This window comes from Sinohyriopsis cumingii, chromosome 6, assembly GCF_028554795.1.
Source record: "Sinohyriopsis cumingii isolate HCF-2022 chromosome 6, ASM2855479v2, whole genome shotgun sequence".
Taxonomy (NCBI): domain Eukaryota; kingdom Metazoa; phylum Mollusca; class Bivalvia; order Unionida; family Unionidae; genus Sinohyriopsis; species Sinohyriopsis cumingii.
The window spans coordinates 21,458,481-21,482,134 of record NC_142966.1 but is presented as its reverse complement, the minus strand read 5'-3'; the positions used below and the strand labels follow the sequence as shown (position 1 = coordinate 21,482,134).

The 23,654-nt window shown below is 34.6% G+C and overlaps 1 protein-coding gene across 1 annotated transcript in view; it reads left to right on the top strand.

Moving 5' to 3' along the window:
* The window catches only part of LOC149796474 (uncharacterized), a 294,892-nt gene that overhangs the window by 114,099 nt on the left and 157,139 nt on the right, over positions 1-23,654 (top strand). The window contains exons 11-16 of the mRNA XM_089961179.1: positions 3,072-3,180; positions 9,375-9,469; positions 9,903-10,087; positions 10,536-10,603; positions 16,781-16,842; positions 22,600-22,716. Of these exons, the coding sequence (XP_089817305.1) occupies positions 3,072-3,180; positions 9,375-9,469; positions 9,903-10,087; positions 10,536-10,603; positions 16,781-16,842; positions 22,600-22,716 (636 nt within the window). The remainder of the gene's footprint in view (positions 1-3,071; positions 3,181-9,374; positions 9,470-9,902; positions 10,088-10,535; positions 10,604-16,780; positions 16,843-22,599; positions 22,717-23,654) is intronic.

The following is a 23,654-nucleotide window of genomic DNA, read 5'->3' as shown; positions in this document are numbered from 1 at the left end:
ATAAACAGTGTCATAATTTTTTTTAGAAAACATTTTTACACTAATAATGTAATAGTTTATAATAATCCTTCTAAACTGGTAACTTTAAATTTTTATTTCTGTAACTAACTCACAAACACAAATCTTAAGAAAGATATCATGTGATCCTTTACATGCTATTTTTTGTACTTTTTTAAAGAATTTTTGTTCGTGTATGAGAAAAAAATATATATGCCCAAATTCATGTTATAATAGATCATGCTATAGCAGGAACACTCTGTATATGTATTTTTGGAAGGTCTCATGGAAGATTGGTCGGTTGACCATTAGCTTCTTTAATAATGTTATTGTGGTTGTTATTATTATTATTATTATTATTATTATTATTATTATTATATGTTTTGTTGGCAAAGAAGAAAAATAAGTAAAACTGAAAGAGAACAATAGATCATGGAATAATAGTGGAAAAATGTTCAAGAGAAATTAAGACTCATATTACATTTTCAGCTTCTCAGCTCTGAGATTCAGGCTGCTGTAGTGGCCTCTGAGTTTCATCACAGCTATTACAAGTATTACTTGTAGTTAGGCTCTCAGTGCTTATATCTTAAACCTTCATGATGTGAAAGATATCAATTCTGGAGCCTGAGCAGTTTCATTTGAGATTTGAAGTGATAACTTAAGTGAACTGAACCGATCAGTAGGAGATCTCAAATGTTCTTACATGTATGTCTCAAACAAGAATGGGATGATTTTTCTTCTCAGGCTCTTGTTGTTCTGGATACACTGTTTTATCAACTCAGGCTACAAGAAACGAATGCAGGACCAGATTAAGCTCATATATTGGCTCCTGAGGTCAGGGCAGTCACCACTGGTAAAGCATTTATCCACACCTGCTCCCTAACTGACCTTATCTAGGTCATGGGATAGAGGACACGGACCACATTGACCACATTTGCTAGCTACATATGTCAGACCTTTCATCCCAAAGAATTTTTTTTTGACTGGGTGAAAGCTCTATCAGCAGCACAACAGACTACCTGCCTTGGTTGTTTAGCAGTGTTACAACAATGTGGGTTACCCTGCCTTGCTAGATTTGCAGGAGTGAACAATTAATCTCCATTTGTGTGCATGTACATTAGGCTAATGCCCACTGAGGGATTTAAAGGGATGTAGAATAGGCCACTTCTGCATGTTTTAAGAGGTGACTAATGGAGGCAGATAGAAGCCTCTGTGGCTTAGTGGTTGGCATACCAGATTTGTGAATGAATGGATGCAGGTTCAAATTCTACAATTGGATCAGCCTAGGTCTTCTACCACTGCATGTCCTTGGGCAACACACTATACTCTAGTTGCCTTAGCAATAAATAACCACTGTGTGTTGCTATGCCATTAAAAACCAAACCATGTTCTGATCCAATCCTGCATTTTACACAACTCAAAGTGACCGCTCCAGTGGTCTAGTGGTTAGATCATCTGCCTCGGAGGCGGGAGGTTGTGGGTTCGATCCCAGGCTGCGTCATACCAAAGACTTACAAAAATGGTACTAACAGCTGCCTCGCTTGGTGCTCAGCATTAAGAGGTTAGGGTTAGGACTGGTTGGCCTGTTGTCAGGTGATGCGACTGGGCGGGACATTATGCTACATGTCTAGGCATCACTATAAACTGCCACACTGCAGACATCACAGCGATATGACTAAAAAAATTTTAAAACTATGTTAAAAATCCAAATCACACACACACACACACACAACTCAAATCTGCTTCACATTAATGTTAGAGAGCCAGAGAACCGCTCCGATGGCCTAAGTGGTTATAACATCTGCCTCAGATGTGGGAGATCATGGGTTCAAAACCAAAGACTAAAAAACAGGTAAAAATTGTATAAACAGCTGCCTCACTTGGCACTCAGTATTAAGAGGTTAGTGTTAGGACTGGTATCAGAATAATGTGACTGGGCGTGACATGATGCCCCGATGCTAGACATCACTAGAAACTGCCAGACTGCAAACATCATAGTGATATGACTAAAGTTATTAAAGCTGCATTAAAAATCCAAATCACACACACACACATACACACGTATAACCAGAGACAGAACCAGCTCTTTGTTAAAGGGATGTAACTCATGCCTCCTTTTACTTTGTTTTGTAACATATTATGAGTGGGTAATACATTGGGAAAAACCTATTTTTAGAGTTAAATATATTTCTTTAATAGTACTTAAGCAGTCATTACATGAGTACAGTCTCTCCCCAGAGCTTGAAAAGTCTCAAAAACTCACTCAGGAAAGTAACAGTACTCTTAAAGTGTTTTCTTGCTAGAATTAGCTCCTATTCAAGAATTGGAAAAGCTGATGATATTAATGACCTAATTCATTTGTGTGAAAGGTTGTTTTCCAAAACTTATTCTATGAAACTGTTAACACAAGTTGTAAGTGATCATAAACTGAAACCTGTTGGCTTTTCCTTGGGTAAGTGTTAGTATTGAAGAGTCAGTGAGTTTGCCAATTGTTGCAGAAATTATAGCCTAATGATATACCTTAGTTGAAGTGATCATCAGCTGCTTTATATATTTGAAGATTGTGCTTAAAATCATTGCTTATTTTTGCAGAATAGCCTATTCATATCTTAGTAAAAGTGATAACCATCAGCTTTGTATAGTTGAAGATTTTGCTTAAAGGCATTCAAAACACAGCTGTTAGTGAGTGTAAACTATAATTTTTATATGCACTAAAATCTTTGTTTCATAATGCATTTTAGTATTGTGTATATAGGTGGGTCTACACAAAATTACTTTTGAAGAATGGTATGGAATTAGATGAGACTTCGTATGGAACTTAATATCACAAAGACCTAATTTGATTTTGATTTGGACCTGTTTTCATAAACTTTGACAACATCTTGATTCAGATGTTTGCCCTTGCTTCTTGAACCCAGATTTTTTCAATAGTGTCATATTGGGATGTAAATTCCAGTTTTCTGGACACATCTCTGCTTTGCTTGTATAATTTTTCCCAGATAGAATCAGCAAGTAATTGTAATCTGACATTTATTCCAAATTGCCTACACTGTATATTTTGTGCAATATTACAGCTCAAGGCATTAATGGAAAGCTGTGATGAGAAAGATATTGAAATACGGGATATAAGGACTGAGTTGCAAAAGGATAGTGAAAAGATACATACCATGGGGCTAACAATAGGTAAGTACAGTAAATCTTTAATTATACGTGTGCTACTTCTATGGACTTTCTGATTATACTAACCAACAGAGTGTCCGCAAAGAAGCACAATTGGTTCTGTATAAATTTATCAGTTATCTAGACAACCAGTTATATTTACAAAGTCTATGTTTCCTGATGAGTCTAGATAATTATTGTTTTACTGTAATATGATCTTAAACTGTAAATGTAATCTGTATATCGAGAAGAAAAAAAATGCTAGAAGAAGAAACTGTGCATACAGCTATCATAATGCTACACCCTTCTTTTTTCCTATAAGAAAATTGTAAGTCTTCAGTGGCTGATTGAGCAATCAACGTTATTTTGTTTCTTTGCAGCTGAAACAGTGTCTGCATCTTAGCTCATGTCAAGCTAGTTGTTACACTGAATTAAATATATTTGACTCTTTAGTGAGTGCAAAGGTGTTTCTGGTTAAGAAACTTGCATTAACAGTACCTGGCATTACATTTTACCATATACATTAACACAGACAAACATCCTTCAGTGAATCTAAGAAAGATTGAAAATATATACTGAGCAACACATGCCCAGAAAACTAATTCAGAATAAATATGTTGATTAGCAAATTGTGTGAATGCCATAAGAGTTAGGCCAGGAGCAAGAGTGGGATAGAATATTGTCTGTCTATAATAATAATAATAATGACTTTATTTAAAGAGTGGAATTAATTTAGCTAAAGAACTAAGCTGCATTGAGGCCTTCATACAAAATAACTTATTTATATACAAACACACACATATGCATAAATATACATATAAGGCATATGCTGACTTATGGAAACTATTTTCTTAAGATTTTTTAAACAAAATATTTGCATACTAGAAGACATGAACTGCTGTAAATTTTGTCAACACTTCATTACATTCTTTAGCTTTCCGTAAAGGATATGGTAGTATTTTGATATCATTGGAAAGATCTAGACTTCATGATTTAGATGTACACAATGACTAAAGTTAAATAAATGTATATAAAATGTCAGGAAATAAATAAGTTAAGTACATAAGTTATTTAATAAAAATCTTTAGTTGTGATATTTTTGTAAGATAGTTATATGTATACTTTAATTTCAGACACATTGATCTTTAGATTTTAAACTTCATTGGATGGAAAATAGAAAAATTTCATTTGTTAAACCAAGTTTTGTTTATGAAAAATTTTAGTAAAAAAATATTAATGATTTATGAATCAAATGTGTGCAAAAACTTAAAAGTATGAAAAATAACACAACATTCAGGTATGCTTAAATGACAGTTATGCATGCAGATGAGTATTCAGAGGTTAATAGGAGCACTTTTTCCATGTTGTACTTTGGAAGCAGGAAATTATCACTGCCATTAAACTAGATTATGCTTAATTGCTATCATTTCCCTTTGAAATTGAATATCTGCAGTTTCTGGTCTACTGTGGATGCCTTTATGGTCTCCAAAAACGCTACTATTCAGGATTTTGCAGAATTAGTACAATTTTTGGGTGGAAATTCCACAAACATAAAATTATGTGACAAAAGTTTGTACATGATTTCTTTAAGTGGCAATAAATGGGGAGAAAGGACCTCATTGCTGTGCGATTGAATGTTACAATCATGTAGTTTCTTAATGTAAAAAAAAAATATTGGGTAATTAAACAGAAACTAGTTAATGTATAAAATGGTGAAAAATGGTGGCAGAGATGTAGAGGTAAGAAAGAGGCAGATAATTCATAGGAAAAGTTAATGTTTATGTTATTGATGTGGCCAGAGATAATGAAATAATTCAGGGCTGTGAAACTATTAGAATGCATATACCTTTTATTCTAATTAGACCATTATTTTTACTAACTCAACAGATATGTAAAGGCTCTTAGGAAGATGCAATATGATTGTACATTAGTTTGTTTCTGTCAATTGATTTCTTATCCAGTCCGGATGGACTTTAGATTCCCAAAAATTAATGCTGGGATTACAGATAAACATGGACATGGTTTGAAGTCTCTGGCGTTTCAACCAAATTTGGCAGAGAGCATTATGGCATGAAGAGCTTTCAAGTTTGTATGAAATGAAGCTAAAAATATGGCCACCATTAAAAAAAATAAAAAAAAAACTTAAATGCCTTGTTCACAAAAACTATGGCCAAATTTTGCAGAAAGTTTTCTGGCATAAAGTTCTTTCAGGTTTATACAAATGATGCCAAGTCACCATCAAATACATGTCTTCCTCAATAATTCGTGCACAATGGGGTCCACAAACATAGACTGCAGTATAACCAAGGGCACAAGTTATCAAGAAACCTCCAAAATTGAAAAAATCCACTTATACATCCAGAAAACCTTGGGGGGGGGGGGAGGTAGGGAACTGGGCTGTTTAATGACTGAATTCTCCTTTTATAATCACGTCAATAATAATTGTTAATAACACGCTTTTTCTACTCAAGCTGTTCGTTATTCTATATAAATATCATTTATTTTCAAATTTTCCAAAATGTAAAAGATCGTTCCAGCTGGTTTCAACAACCATCACATGTACGTGGAAATGTATATTATGTCATTGCTTTTTGTTTTGTTGATTAGTCTGGTTCTCGGAGTGGTATTAAATAGTATACTAGCAAGTCTGGAGTCAAAGTAGCTGGAAACTGGACTGTTGATATAATACCAAACAAGATTCCTTTTATTAAAAAACTACCGACATTTGTTTCGTGAGGCAATCGCGAAACTGAATTTTTTTATTGTTCTGTTACTACAGTATTGATGTCATGATTTCATTGAAAGTAATAGTGAAACTTCTTATCATCCTTGAGGATATCTGTCAGTGCCAGTTCAAAAATTCTCAGAAAATCGCTTGCCCACAATGGTCTCTGTCTGTGAAACCAAGCTCTTTGTTTTACAAAGTATTCATTTCACTTCATTGCTTTGCTATCTTTGATCACATTTATGAAAGAGTCAGTTATTTATGGTAGTTTATGTTACATACACAATAAAATTTATAACAGTCTTCAATTGATCAACTAAAGTGAGTTCACCCGACATACGACAGGGGCCGCTAGATTTTAAGTATATAGGATTTGTGTGCGTTTTAACTTTTTTGATAGTCCACCTCTTTTATTTGATTCAAAAGACATAATTGATGTGTTAGGGCCTAATACAAAGGAGGCCAGCTGTTGCTTCATTGCAACAATACAACAAATACTTCCACAAGTCAGTTATCAAAACAATAGGTTCTCAGAGGAACACATGCAGACATAGCTGTTACATCAGATTGACACATTTACATTTAAATACACCTTGCATTTATGATGATTATGCTAAAGTGAAACTAAGGGATAGAATTAAAACACAAATATCACTTAATAAAAATTATTTAATTGGCATTTAAATAATGTACTGCCTACACTAGGCATATTTGACATTTTCATTGATCAAAATTTCCTTGAATATCTTTAATTATGGTGTACTATGAATGTTGTTTGGAAAGAAAATGTAACCAATTATATGACTTCTTATTAAAAGTTGATAATTTCAAAATGTTAATTAAAGTTTCCAGGTCATATCTACCATTTTCGACCATAAAACGAGCAATATATCAACATTTCAGTTACCGATTTTGATCGCAATTTTTTTACAAGTTCAAGAAATAGGGATAGTTTTTTTGTTGTTTGTATTTTCTGGTTTTAAAAGAACAGGATCCACGCCTGACCCCACCTTATAAGTGGGGTCGCAAGTTATCAGGGCACAAGTTATCGAGGGAGCGGTGTATGCTAAGATTACTATTTTTTTAAAAATGCCTTTAGACAGCCTCTTTTGAAACACTGCTCAACAGAATCTGGCAAAATGTCATAAATCATCCTGGTAAAAGTGCTTTAATGTTTATACAAATAATGCTAATCTGCCATCAGATATAGTTGTCATTGCTTCTAAACGATAACTCAACAGAGTTTGACCAAATTTGACAGTATGCATCTATAACATCGCCCTCTTATAAAGAGGGGTGGTTAATTGGGTTTGGCTGCGTTATCCAGGGGATGACCTCCCTCGATATTATAGCCCAGCAGGAGTGAAAGAAGAATGGAATTTCAACAGAGCACTGAGCGAGAATACTGGGAAGAAATAAAACAATATGAGCCCCCTTTGACAAGAAAATAACAAATTTAATCAGAACAATTCAAATTCAAGTTAGATTATATAAGTAGAATTTATCAGGTGTGTCCAATTTGGATTTATTACATCATTATAATGAGAGGTGAAAGAGAGCAGTATCCACGATTGATTGCATCACCTTCATTCACTTTGACCGTATATCAATGTCTCGTAGTTCATCCTTCCAAACTCTAGGTTCTGCCCCTTCATGGACTTCCTGGCCCCTTTTACTCTGACCTCATCCTTCTTTCTTTCCTTTCCCATACTCTAATCTTCGGACTGTCTCGTCCTTCTCTCCGAAAGCTGTTCCTTAAAGGACAAATTCACCCCATATTACTGTATACATATTATTTAAATGTACATACAATTCCCTTAAAGTTATTAATAGCCTGTGGCTATCCACACACCGAGTAAATTCTGACTTAGTACGATAGGACATTGACCTCGCTTTCCAGCGGCAAGTCTTGAATTACCACGTGACTACTAAGTATTACCGTATTAATTTACATATGCTACTACATGTTCGATCACTATTGCATGAAATTTAAAAGAAATGTAACTCACAGCATTCCTTAACTACAAGATTATCCAAGCATTACAAAATCAGATATAATTAGGTAATTATCGTTAACTCACGATGATCTGTATCGTCCTAACAACAAAAGAAGTTATTTCATATAACCATATGAAATCTTACACGTATGAACATTTGGATCGCATGCAATCAGTTCTGCCAATGAACTACTAACGGTATAATTAAAAAGGTAAATTGCATAACAATTGTATCATCAACACTTTCAATGAAATTGAATAAAATATATTGCATAATAACTCTAGCATCAACACTCTCCATGAAATTGAATAAAGTAAGTTGCATAACAACTCTAACATCAACACATTTCCATGAATTGAATAAATGATACATAGTATAGAAATCTAGTCATAGCAAACACATTTGCATAAAACAAGCAATCAAATAATATAATATTACGTGAAACTAAAATTGCGTACCTTGTCACTGTTTTTCTTTCAGGACTTCCGTGTCCTAGCACTAAACATGCCTTTCCTTCTACACAACGACCACTGGTCCCTTTCTTGTTTCATGAGAAAAGCACTAATCTTTAGGCTTCCACGGAGTCGAAACAAAGTTTACTCTTGTAGGAAATTTCCAGACTAAAGAATTTACACTAGGGTCGTCACTTTAAAGTCAGATTGCTCTAAAGTGTACGCCCTAACTTATTCTACCCAATCGTAGGCAAGGGTCCCTAATCTTTCCCAAAGAAATAATTTCTTTCTTCAGATTTAGACAGCTTAGAATCTGTGTATGACAGTGCGTGACAATTTTCCCTTTGAAAATATGATAAGTGGACATAGGTTCCTACCAAGCGGTTAGGGTCGGTAGCTCAAATGTTTACTTCTAAAGACTGTTTAAGATACCCTGGTTAGTTTTACTGGTTCGGAAATATTGTTCCTTTGAAGTTTACACTGACATGGGGGAGATGATTGACAAAAGTTCAGAGTGACCCTTCACAAAGACTTTCCTGGCTTAACTGCGATAACTTTAATTGCTAAATGCATTCAACTTTAAATTTTCTTTACTTCAAAATTCAACACTTCACAGCATTCTGTCTTGAAGATCTATAAGGTTTATACATGCGATCTCAAATAAAGCCACCGTAAGAGCTTTTCAGTTTTGGACAAATGATGCAGATATGCTAATAAATATAGATGAAGATAAAAAGATATTAACCTTGAAAGAATTGTTTTTGCTTTCGAGTTTTGGATAGATGTCAGCTAGGTGATAATTTGCAGGCCCACTTGGGCCTCTACTTTATTTGATGGATACTTATTAAATTTCATTATTGTAAGAAACCAATAATTTAAAGATCCAATGTCAAACAATTTGAATGAGTAGAAAACAAATCTTTGATGAATAAAAGCATATCCACACAGTCAAGAATCAACTAACTGTAATATTTTTCCACAAAAAATATATTATCTCCAAAAGTGAATACACCTGAATTTGTGTACCATATGCCATATTTCAGATGAGCTGGATAAACATCTAATAACATGTCAGGAAGAAATAGATAAAACTAATTTCCAACTCTCAGAGCTAAAGCAAGAATTAGAAGATAAAAAGGTAAGTGTCTTTTAAGCATACATTCTTTGTTACTTTTTAAGTCAAACCTTGTATAACGTATTTTTTTAATACAAAAAAAACAATAAGTTAGAACAATAATTTATGCTTAAAGCTCAAGTACATTTTTGTTTCTCTTAATCAATAATGAATTTTAACACATTTTTATGTACAGTATTCACAAAATAAGATATACTGCATTTAGGGATTTGGCTTCTTTGGACCACAAGGTAGTGACTGATTAAATCTTTTCAATGACTGTACTTAAACTCATCCAGTTTCCTTTGTAGTGGACTCATCATGTGCAAGCAGTTTATTATTGTCATTAACTATTTATAAAACATTCAGGCACTCACTAAGCACTTCTGCTGCCAACTTAATGATTTGTGCAGTGGAATATTAACAAGGTTAATATGCAGTTAGCTTCTTTCCTTAGGGACAGTGTCTTGTGGCAGAGAAATTAATTCAGGACAAAGAGAAAGAGATTGAAGATTACATAACTCAGAGGCATGAGATGAAAAGAAAATTTCAAGAAGCTCAGGAGACAAATGAACAGAGAATATCAGGACTTGAGGAGGACCTCAAATCTAAACAGAATGAATTGATGGAGTACAAAGATAGGTTGGTTATACCTGTTGATAGTTAATCTCAGTTCTTGTGCAAGAGTGAAAGATGAATGTATATGAGCTTTTGTGTATTCATTACTCTTTTTCCATTTTTTTGGGCATTTCATACCCTTAAATTTTCTATCCATTTCCAATTTATCCAATCGGCATCATTGTCAAATTGCACAAAATGTGTTAAATTTTTAATCAGATTTTTAAAGTTGTTTTGCTCATTAGTCAGATTGGATCCTGTACATACAGATTTCAACTTTCAAAAAAGCTACATAAAGGAGAAATTGTTTTGACAGACCATATATTCTACTCTTTACCAATGATCTTTAACCTGGGTAATGTTTGTCACTTGCTGCTGTAATCAGATTGTGCTCAGGAAGTTTAACATAGATTGATCGAGTATTTTTCTTGTGATGTAATGCGTAAATTTTATCAGAAAAATCTTCTGTCAGATTGCAAGAAACTGAGAATTACCTGGGAAAAGCACAGGCTTTGATTGAAGAAGTTAAAAGCTCAAAAGGTAAGGACTGTTTCAATGGATTTTGAAAAGATTTATGTGTATTTTGCAAACACATGATGCTTGGAACATTTGTTAATGGTTGTTTATAGTTTCTCAGCTATTTCAACACCATTTATCTCTTTATTGGTTTATTTCAACACAAAGGATGATAACAGTTGATTGTTTATGATGGACCCTCATTAATTGCTTTAAATGACCACTCCTTTGCTCTCCACGCTACATTGTGCTCTAGACTAAACGAACTGGGACTACATTCATCATTACTTAAATGTAAACAGAAGCGAAAAAAGAAATGTTGTTTCAAAGCTGGCCAACAAAGAACAGGAAGAATTCCAGTTATCTCCCTTATGCCCTTTGTGGCTCGACAATTTAAAAATTTGACCGTTAATTTAGATAACCTAATTCAAATCCCTATTAAATCGTCAACCTTTGTGTCAACTATCCAAGAGATACCTCTGCGTATTGCATTATTTGATGCCCAATCAATAGGACCACCAGAAAAGCGCACAGAAATAGTTAATTTTATCAACAACCAGAATATCGACGCCTTTTTCCTGACAGAAACATGGCTAAAAACATCAGGCGATGAGCACAAGTATGCAGATTTAACACCCACTGGTTACTCCATCAAGTCATTCCCCCACCACTTTCATGGAGGTGGAATTGCTGTCATCAAAAAGAAATCCATGATCAAACGTCTTAACAACACCACAACATTCAGTTTCCACCACACATCGTTTGAACTAGTCCAAACCACACTCACACTGGAGCAAAGGTCAGTCCATTTTTTCTGCCTATACCACCCTCCTCCTAGTAGAAAAAACAAGCTGACTGAATCTCTCTTTTTGGAGCAGTTTCCGAATCTCCTGGAGTATGGAAATTCAATAGGTGACAACCTGATTATTCTTGGAGATTTCAGCTTTCACTTTGACTGTCCCGGAAACCCAAACACATCAAAACTCCTAGATTCCATTAATGTTTTCAACCTCAAACAGTCAGTTAACCAACCCACCCATAAACATGGTCACATTTTAGACTGGATTCTTCATAGACCTGATGATAACTGTCACGGAATGGTGTAAATGTTGTTAATTAAATACATGTACTCGGGTTTCGTTTCTTTTCTCTGTACAACGATACCCGAGGGTGATTTTAATATGGTCTATGTATTTCGAAATCGTGAGTACGATTCGTCCTGTGCCACACGTGCAAGGTGCCTTTGATAAAGAATAACGAAAATTCTAAAGGTATAAATACGTTACTACATGTAAAGGACCTTTACAATACTAATGGTTTTGTCAGCAAGCGGCCTGCTAAAAGGATTCGCACAACTCCAGCTGTAGGGGTAGGTAATTTTTGGGTTTTAAGTGATAACTAGTGTATTACCATATTTGCCTTTGCATGTTTGTTATAGTTTTCTTTACATACCATAATGCGTGCATTTTTTATTCTTGTTGCGACGTAGTGCAGGACTTATATTGGTAATGTAAAGCTACATTTTTTAAAAGAATTGTTTACTATTGTCTTATCAAGCAGGGTTAGGTTTACTATTGAACCTCTGTTTTGTAATTGCCATAATAATATAATCTTTTTTTCATGTATAACGTCCTTACGTTATGTCTGTATCAAGTGTAGTACACTGTATCGGGTATATTTTCAGCTGAGTGAGTGAGTGTTTTGATGGTAGGAATATCCGGGGTGTCCGGTGTTGTCAGAGGGTAGAAACGTCCGTGTGTCCGGAGCGTTTAAGGTGCCGGAGCGTCTAATGTCTAGCGTCCGGAGGGTCCAGAGGGACTAAGATGACCCAGCTGTAGAGCCGTCAAAGGACCAGGGGGTCCGGAGGGTCTAATATTTCAAGTATCCGGAGGGTCTAATATTTCAAGTGATCATAGTATTCCGAGGGTCCGGAGTCTATATTGGTTGTGAAATTGATTCGGAGGAGCTGTGGAGAGGATATGGTGCACGGGTGACGGAGTGCATCTCCACACATGTATTTTTAGCTGTATGCTAATTTTGGGTTAGTAAGACCCAGTGTATTATTTAGGACTGGAAGGATAGATTGTATATCCGTTCTTATTTAGTGACATAATTTCGCTACCTGAGCGAATACATTTTTTTTTACTATGTGTAAACACTTACATTGTTTACTATTTGAGTGAACTATATTCATCTTTCCATTATTGAATCATTTGGCTTACATTGTTTACTATTTGAGTGAACTATATTCATCTTTTCATTACTGAATCATTTGCGAAATCATTTATCCTGTGTTTTAGGGTTACTGAACTAAATTTATTTGTATATTTTTTCCATCTTTGAAACTGTGCGTTTTTTATGTTAAATAGATCCAATATTTGGATTATAAATACGCACACATCTTCATAATCCACTATTCATATAAATCGCCACATTAAATCATATATATGTGTCGTCATTACGTGTTCTGTTGTTAATCCGAGATATCCCACCCGGTTATCTTGTTACAATAACATTCTACGGTCCTCCCTGGTATCCCACGAACTTGCATCAGATCACCTCTGCATTATATGCCATCTTGACGTATCAGTCCCTAACTCTCCACCTTTATGTGCTACTAAGAGAAACCTCCGTATGATAAATTGAACCAAACTAATGCATGACATCCAAGCAAACCTAACACCTTGCTTACCTCCTACAGCAGAACAACTCGATAACTGCCTGCGTTCATTGCTCGACAAACATGCCCCAGCTACCAAGTGCAGAGGATCAATTCAAAAGTGTTCTTCATGGTATAGCAGTGTTAGGGACCAGTTTCTCACTGCCAAAAGAGACCGCCGTAAAGCTGAGAGGCTTTGGCTTTCCACCAGACTCACTATTCATAAGCAAATCTATGAAGCCGCTAAGAAGAATGTCACAGATATAGTCCATACCGCGAAATCAGCTCACTACAGTACTAAGATCATGGAAAGTTCCAGTTGCAAAGAGCTCTTCGAGATAACTAACAAGTTAATGTCAAGGAACAAATGTACACCACTTCCAACTACCTTCTCTCCAGTCGACCTTCTGGACATGTTTGCAGATTTCTTCCATGACAAAGTACAAACCATTAGAGATAAGCTTGACACCACAATTTCTATTGACTCATCACCACACAGCTGGGATACAGAATTTCAGCAGCAACCATTAGCAGCATTTGAACCTGTCTCTATGGATTTCATACATACAGTCCGATGAAGAGAGCACCAAAGTCATGTGAACTTGATCCAGTTCCAACATCATTGCTGCTTGAATGCTTAGATCCAGTATTGCCTTCACTAACTGATGTTATTAATACCTCTCTCTCATCTGGGGAATTCCCATCATTTTTCAAAACTGCCACTGTAAAGCCTCTGCTGAAGAAACCAACACTAGACCATAACGATATAAAGAACTACCACCCAGTTTCTAATCTCTCATTCACATAAAAAATCTTAGAAAAGGTTCTGTCCCAGCTTTTATCTCATCTGAATTCAAACAGTCTTTTTAGCAATGTACAATCTGCATATCGCCCTTGCCACAGTACTGAAACTACTCTTCTAAAAGTAGTTAATGACATTCTCTCTGCTTTGGATAGCGGAAAGATTACATTCCTCACCCTCCTTGATTTGTCTGCAGCATTTGACACAATATACTATGATATATTACTTCACCGTCTCCAGCATGTCTTTGGCATTCATGATACAGCATTACCATGGTTCAAGTCCTATGGTCAACAGGACACAAATTATGTCTGCAAATGGAATACACTCCAGCCCAGTTAATCTATGTTGTGGTGTTCCACAAGGGTCTGTACTTGGACCAGTTCTCTTCATTCTATACACTCAGCCGCTCTCAAGTGTCATAGATCATCATCCAGTGTCTCCCCAATTGTATGCAGATGACACCAAATATACAAATCTAGCCACCCAACTGAAGTTGATGCTACCATCCAAGGTGTAGAGAGGTACATTTCTGATGTGAAATCATGGATGACATGTAACAAGCTGCAGATGAATGATGATAAAACTGAGGCCATTCTGATCACAACACAAGGACTTTCTCACTCACATCCTTTACCTCAAACAATAAATATCAGTAACACCAACATTAAATTCACACAGTCAGTACGAAACCTAGGTGTTACTCTGGACAGTACTCTCACATTGCACCAACATGTCATGAACATATGCAAGGCTGCATATCTTGAGCTGAGACGCATATGCAAATATCTTTCAGTTGATGCCACTAAACACGTGTGTTCATTAGTACTTTCAAGACTGGACTATTTTAACTCAATTCTGTCTGGTTCATCTCAACATCTACTCCAGAAACATCAAAACGTTCAAAGCACAACTGCTCGGATCATACTTAGAGTACCACGATCAGAGCACACCTCCCCGCTGCTCTGTACCCTACATTGGCTATCCGTTCAATCCAGAATCAAACACAAAATTTGTTCTCTGTGCTACGTTTCACTGACGGACTCCAGTCCAACATACCTATCTGACCTCCCCATGTGTACACACCAGCAAGATACTTACGCTCCTCTTCTGACAATCGTATACTCATTATTCCCACTATGAAAACGAAGTCATATGGACAACATTCTTTTGCATACCAGGGCCCAGCAACGTGGAATGAATTGCCTATTGAACTTAGACACAAAGACACGGTGATCCCATTCAAGAGTGCTCTTAAAACTCACTTATTTAGACTGCAATAACAAACTTAAAGACCTAATAATGTTTCCTACCTTAAATATTTTCAGCATGTTTTTTATGTTTTCTAATTTCATGGTGTTTGTTTTTTTGTAATCTTATCATTATATATGTTTTTTATGTTATAGGTGTTGTCTAATGTTGTAAAGCACTTAGAGCTTCTAAATATTAGGCGCTATACAAAGTTCTCATTATTATTATTATTATTATCTTGAAATTGAGATAATGTATGCTTGTGGGAAAGATTTGATGAGGCTCAGACTTGGGTGTATGCTAGTGGAAAACCTGTCAATTACAGTTAATTTGTTAACAGCTCTATGTGTTTGTTCCCTGATGTATGTTTGGAAGGACATATAGTGCTACCCTTGTCTGCCTGGCAATCTATCCTTAATAATATTCTTCCAGCCACTGGTCACACTTTGTTACAAGTTCAAGTCCATTGTTGGCTACGGGGACACAAAACTTTGTGTGTGAATGTCTGTTGGTATGTGCAACTCCTTTCCATCTAAAGTTGGTTAGTGTGAGTATATCATGTGTCTTAGATTTCTGTGAAGTATTTCAAAGGTCTGTTGGTGGAGCAATTTTGCTCTGACAGCACATGACAAGTTTAACAGTTGGAGTTTGCATTAAAATTTAATTAGACTCAGGCTGAGACTCAGACTTGGCTTTTGCTAATTGAAACCTATCACTTGCACTTATGTTGACAACAGCAATGTAGTTAGACCACCTAAATAATTAATCTCTTAACACTACATGACTTTTTTTTTGTTGTATCTTCATAAAGTTAAATCAAAGTTGAAGAGACTGAAATGTTACATTGCTATATTTTAAATATTGTGATACATGTACTGGAGTGGGTAAAAGTGCTGGATTTTTAATGCAGCTACAGGTGATGCTCAATTTATTTCTGAGGTGTGAATCTAAAATTGGCAATAATCAAAAGTTATTTTCCCATAGGATACATGTAAATTAAGGAAGTTCTTGGGCACATTATATCTCAAAAGTTTTCAAGTTATGATTATTTATCCATGGTTTTCAAAAAAATTAATACATATAATACATATGTGAGCTGCATGTGAGTCACATCATGTGGCGCCAGTGATGGTATAAAAACTAGCAAAATGGCGCAAATTTGAATGTTTTTTTAATATTATAAATGGTTTTAAAATGACAGTATATAATTCAATTGGCATATAATGAGCATCATCTGTATGTTATATCTGTTTATTATAATTTCAGTTAGATGACTCCATATTCTTCATGCACTTTTTAAAAAATTTATTTGGCCTTCCACTCTTTGTCAACATTATTTGTATCTATTGGTCCGGTTATTGTTAATCTGAAAAATTAGCTGAAGTAGATAAAAAAAATCATTTATGACTGGCACAAAATTTTTAAATATGAAATAAATGAACAACATAATTTATACATGTTCTAATGGTGATCTTTATCCCAAATACAGATCTGCTGCTGGTAGAAAAGACTGATATTGAAAACCAATTGACAGAAGCAAAGATTCAGAAGGTATTGAATCTTGATTCAAATGCTTTTTTTCAGTGTAATATGGTTTCTGACAAAATTTAAGTTGGAATCAATAATCTTATTAAAGATTGATAGGATCTGTTTTATTCTAATAAAATTTATATATTAAAAAAGCTTGTTTCCACATTGTCTTGTGTACATTACACACTCAGTTATGCACAAGGTAGATGCAGAGCTGCCATCACATAAATAATGTGTTAGTATATCAGTCAATGTGATTGATTCTTTCTTTGATTTCAAATGAATGGCAGAAACCCAGTTTTAATTAATAGCAGCAATACATAGCCAGAGCTACTGTTTAGATTTATGCTTCTTAGTGTCGAAAAGACGCAGTGACTACATCCTTCTATGGAATGAATTTTCAGTATGATGCAATCCATCAGTGCACCCAGCTTAGGTAGTGTGTAGAACCGTCATGTGTATGGCATATAGCAGTCTTCCATATGCAGTTTCAAGAAGATCTCAGTGTTACACCATCTGTTCCATAATTAAATATCCATTCCAGTAATCATGTTATCCCTTTAGAATTTTAATTCTTTAAGGGGCATAAAGTGCCTCATGTATCATACTCTTTATGACATTTGGGTAAATTTTACCCTTTATGACATTTGGGTGAATTTTTTATTTTTAAAATACGCAGCTAAGATACATGGTAAGTATTCACTAGTGTCATAATAACTGCAACAACAAGAGACTAGCATATTCCTCTCTCTCTCTGTTGGAATAAGATTGACAGTACAATGTATTTTGGGTTGTTATTGTCATATATTTATAATATCCAAAAGGTAAGTATGCTCTTGCTCTGACTGTAATTCCATGTGTATTTACATGTTTTCGTCAAAAATGTTACAACAATAAACATCTTTGCTGACAAAGGAAAAATACAGGTAAAATGGGTCATCAAATTATTTAACTTGTGTATATGCAGGGGTGCATGTAGTACATACTGTTTTACTGTTTACAAATAATGTATGATTTTATTTATATATATATATATATATATATATATATATATATATATATATATATATATATATATATATATATATATATGATAACTCGGTAACCCGTTTCTAATGCTGGGTAAGTCGGGGGTCCCATTTTTTAAATCAGAAAATACCCCAAATATTTATCCCCGTTTGTTGAACTTGAAGAAAATCATGATCAAAATTGGTCGCTGATACGCTCATTTTTTGGTGAAAGACAGTAGATATGACCTGGAAATTTCAATCAATATTATTAAATTATCACCTTTTTTATGCCATACTTACCCAGACTATTGCATAATGCCCTCCTGACGCCCCACTCTGATATCATGGCGGAATCATTTTTTATCAGAAAGATGATGATTCTACACAATACCTAAGGCAGGTGCATTGATGGATTGCATTACACCGACAATTTCCATTCTGAATGGATGGTGGGTTTTTGACACCATAGCTGTGGGTAAGTATTGTATAATTATAATTAGTTTTATCCATCCCCCACATAAAACTTTATCTAACTTTTATAGTAGGGCAAATATTGGTTTACACTGTTCTCAGTTGTAAATGGCATAGACCTTGCATTTCAGTTCAAGTCCCATTAAGTTATCCATCTTTGTATTCATCTGTTTCCTTAGCTCTACTGGTCTTGTTGATCTAGTTGGTCCTGAATGAAAATGGCCCATTTTGGACATCCATTATGGCCACCACAGTGGTCATCTTGAAAATCTTATTAACACAACTCCTTCTGTATGGTTTATCGTATCATCATTGGGTTTTCACTGAAAGATTTCTTATTATGTTTAGTTGATCCTAAATGAAAATAATGCCAAAGTAATGTCCATTGTAGACACCATGGTACCCATCTAAGAAAATCTTGTTATCACTGTGACCCTTGAATGGAAAGTCTTGTTGACATGGAGTTTTCACTTCTTGTGATGTATACTGTATATGCTCATGTATAAGCCCATTGGCGTATAAGCCGACCCTCAAACTGAACAGGTATAAACACTAAAAAGTACATGACCCATGTATAAGTGGACCCACAACTCAGAGACATCTCAAGATGCACAAGGTAAGTTCTAAATGCATTTAGTTAGGTAAACTTATATTTAAAAAAAAAAAAATATATACTTATCTCAAGGTTGGTGTGCATGATTATTAAAAAGAAATGGTATAAACTTGTTTAAAAAGTAATTTATTTAATTTTCTGTTTTCTTCTTGTTTCTGCCTAATTTAGATTTGTGTATAATTTGATCCAACCATGACAGGAATTTAGCAATCATGAGTTGCTGTAACACTACCTCTCCCTTTTGACTCGATTGTTTATGCATTATTGCATTGGACATTTTATATCAGTGCACCGGTAATAACGTTTTTACTTTGCTTTGAAAATGTAAATACCTAACTCATTAAAATCTAGTCCCAGTATGACAACACAACGAACAACAATACGGTTCGATTCAATGCTCGCAATTAGGCTACTGAACGTATTTATGTAATGGCGCCACCTCATGTACATTGTAGGTTTGATTACGCGTTGAATCAGTACATCCCTTGGAGCTGAATCATGGGCATCATTGCGCTAAATTTCAATGATGTCTCCAAAATACAATAATGAAGTTTCAGAAATAATGCTTTGAAAATTAAGCTAATACCGTAAAAGCTGAATTGTAGTTTGCTTTGATGTAAGCGACCTTACACCACACCTGTTAATTTTCACGCCAGGAGGAAAAAAAACTAATGATTTTGGGGGCACTCTACGCCTACCTCCCGATTTCATATTATCCAATTTTTGCAGAGAACTCCCGATTATTACATTATGTCTTTGATTTTCATTTCTTCTAAACAAGAAAAGTCCCACATGTTCTATTGCATCACCTGTGAATTACTGTTGTGATGAAATAATTACTTTACTAGAAAGAACTTGCTTCTTCACTAAATAGAATGTTATGTTTAAACATTATTCATGTAAATTAGTGATTTTTTTTACATCTATAACAATACAAAAGTAAAAAATAGAACAAGAAAAATAAACTTCAAAAATAAAATCATAAACAATTTATTTAAATCCCAAGAATGATCACTACGAATGCTGTAACTCCATATACTATAGTGCCATTCCCACAAAAGAAATTTACGTGAGTGAAAACCTGACATTTTTATACTGTATATACCAGTATTAATTACCATCGTTAAGTTAAAAAAAGGAATGAAAATACATGCCACACAGCAAATGTGTCCTGAAAAAACTAATTCAGAATACATGCTTTATAGTAAACAATACTAAATGCTTTGTGAGATGATAATAAGGGAATAAGGTTGGATATGCAACGAGGGGAAAATACCTTGAGACTGCCTATTTAGGTACCTTTAGTTCAATAAAATTGGAATCCTTTATTTGCCAGTCAGTTGCTGGTGCTTGCATGACGCACAAGTGTAGAACATGGTTTCTTTAAATTATGACGGAGGGCAAGTTGTTTTCACAAAATAGTTGCATCAATAAGGTAATCGTGCTAATATTATGGAATAAAGGCAATTACACATCAGTGTACTGGTATAGTTGCCATATATGGCAAATAAATCAAAAAAAGTATATCAACAAAGGGTTTTTAACAGAAGAATTCTTAGTGATATTGCTGATCCTAAATCAAAATGGTGCCACACACACACATCAAATACAGTGTGACCCCGTTATAACACAGTAGTTGGGAGCCATAGAACTTGACCCTGTTATAGACCAAATCATGTTATAAGCATCCAGGTCAGTTTGCTAAAGAAAATGATGCAGGGTCACACTGTATGGCCAACATGGTGGCCATCTTGAAAATCTTGTTATCACCAATTCTTCTAAATGAATGGTCATATCAGCATTGGATTTTCACAGAAAGACTTTTTATGATATCTAAATGGTCATAAATGGAAATGATACCAATTTGTCTTACAACATGGTCACCACAATGGCTATCTTAAAAATCTTATTGTCATGGCTTCTTTTAAATGGCTGGTGATATTTTTATTGTGTTTTCACCAAAAGACCTTATGTCTCATTGGTCCTCAATGGAAATGATGCAGATCTCATAACCAGTATGGCCACCATTGCATCCATCATGAAAATCTTTTAGTTACTACTCCGTCAACGAAAGTCATATCAGGATGGGTTTTTCACCAGAAGACTTCTTACATTGTCTTGTCAGTCCAAAATTAAAATGGTTCTGATCTGACATTCAATATGGTCACCATGGTGGCCATTTTGAAAATTTTGTTAATGTTACTCTTAAATGGAAAGTCATTTTGACTTAGGGTTTTTGTTCAGAAGTGTTCTTATAGTGTCTAGTTGATGGGTAACAAAAATGATGCAAACTGACCCTAAATATTGCCACCATGGTGGCAATCATGAAAACTTTATTTCTACTTTTCCAAAATGGATGACTTTTACCAACATCGGGTTTTCATCATTAGACTTCCTAAGATACATAGTTGGTCCAAAATGAAAATGATACCAGTTGTGCATCCAATATGGCTGCCATGATGACTGTCTTGAAAATCTTGCTGTCACTACTCCTCCTGAATGGATGGTCTGATTGACATGGGGTTTTAGCTAAAAGACTTTAACAATATCTGCTTGATCCTAAATAAAAATGGTTTCAATCTGACATCCAGTATATCCATCACAGCAGTTTAATTTGAAAATCTTGTTATCGTGGAAGAATATCACTGATGGTTAAACTTTCAGCTGGTAAGAGGAAGAAAGTCCCATCTTAAATTCCTGGATAGTCTTTTTGGCCAGTAGGACATCAGTTCCATCAAGGGACATTTGTTTTATTTGGAACAGCATAACCTGCCCACTTGCAATTTGGTGAAATAGGGTATAATAAATTCATAATTACTAAGTTTTGCTTTCAGAGAATTTACAGTTAAACCCAGTTATCTCAGTTATGTTGGGGCTGTCATAAAAGCATCAGCATAATTGGGTCCCGAGATATCAGGATTCATACAAACAGTAAAGATGACCTTCACCTTTATTCCTGTCTCTTACTCTTAGGTTTACTTGGATGATGCAGACAAACAGGTTTTAAGATTAATATTTGCTTTATTTGTAGACAGTTTTACTTTAATAACAAGTGTTGTGATTTAATAACTTTTTAGAAAGAATTCAAACTCCAGCTGTGCATAGTAGACAATACAAAAGAACAGAATTGTTAATAATTTACTCACAAGTGTGTACATGTATGTGCACTCTCTGTAATAAAGGTAACTCTGTTTTCTCTTTTAATTTCACAGTCAATGTATATTTTGCAATGAAAATATCATAGTTTTAATATTCCTCAGTAAATAAAATGACCTTACCTCTTGAAAAAAAAGAACTTATCTAAACCTGTCCACCCCTATGTAAGCGACATAGATTGCTTGTGCCTCTGCAGATTGGAAAGAAATACCTATGGCTGCCATGAATCTAAGTAAATATTATTTAATGGAAATTAATACACTGTAATGTGTCACTATGCCAAATTTTACGAGCTGCAGGCAGCATCCGAGTTTTTTTATAAAAAGTTTTAATAAATGCCTGATCTCACCTAATACATTGCAATGGCTAAAAGAAATGATCAGGTTTTTTTTCTTCATTCAAATGGCTATTGAGATGCACACATGTGCTCTGAATAATTTATCATTTATTTTTGATGTTCATTTTTCACTGTTGAAGTCTATTATAGAAATTATTTTGAGGTTTTTGATTTACAAGTTTGTTTTGCAGGAGGAATTGCTGATTCAGCAGGATGAAAATTGTATGAAATTGGTAGAGATGTCAAGTGAAAATATGGAATTGAAATCACAGCTTGCTGGCAGGAATGAAAAAGTTGAAATGGTAGAGGTATGAATCCCTGTATTGTTCATAACATTTATAATAATGTTTTAGTTCATGTCCAGAGGTCTGAATTTTATTTAGTACATTTATTTTTATGCTTATGCTGAGTTGTAGATTGTTACTGTACTTCTGTCAAGCCATTGTGTAAGTGGAAAGTGAGACATAGCATCACTTTTATGATTACAGAGAAAGAGAGAGATTGATTTCGAGAGAGGTATGGATATAAATGCATGCACTATGAACACAGTATATATAAACTTCCAGTATGAAAGTCAGTCAGGTCTAAATTTAATGTCAAGAGTGAGCATGCAAAAAATAGGAAATTTGTCAGTCTATACCTACTCTACCTTGTGGTACATGGAATGTTCTGATATGTACTGACAACATTCCCTAATGTTAAATGTGACAGTTTAATATTATCACCAACTTTCCCTACACGATAAAAGGAATGTTCTGATATGCATTCTCAGACACCCTTGGTGTTAAAATGAGACAATCCAACATGGCCACGTTCTTTCACTATGGTAAATATAATGCACCGTAAAAACTTTCCTAGTGATAAATGAGACAGTTTAACATAATCATCATGGTAAAGATCAATGTTTAATATGCACTTCCAAACTTATCTGATGCCAAATAGCAAATTATAAAATGATCTATATAATCTGTCTCTTGGTTACATGGATTGTTCTTGTATGCACTAATATATTTCTCTGAAGTTAAAAAAAAAGTCCAATATCACCCACCAGCCTTGGTGTTGAATGGTTTATTCAAATACCTTATTTCACGTATTTTTTTGTACCCTTTAATTTTTCATACACAATCCGTTTATCAAAATAATGATTATTTTAATGTATTTTATTTGTTTGTACATAGCACTTTGTAAAATTAACTTGCATAAAAGTTCTACTAAGAAGATTATAATAATAAAAAGATCGAAAATT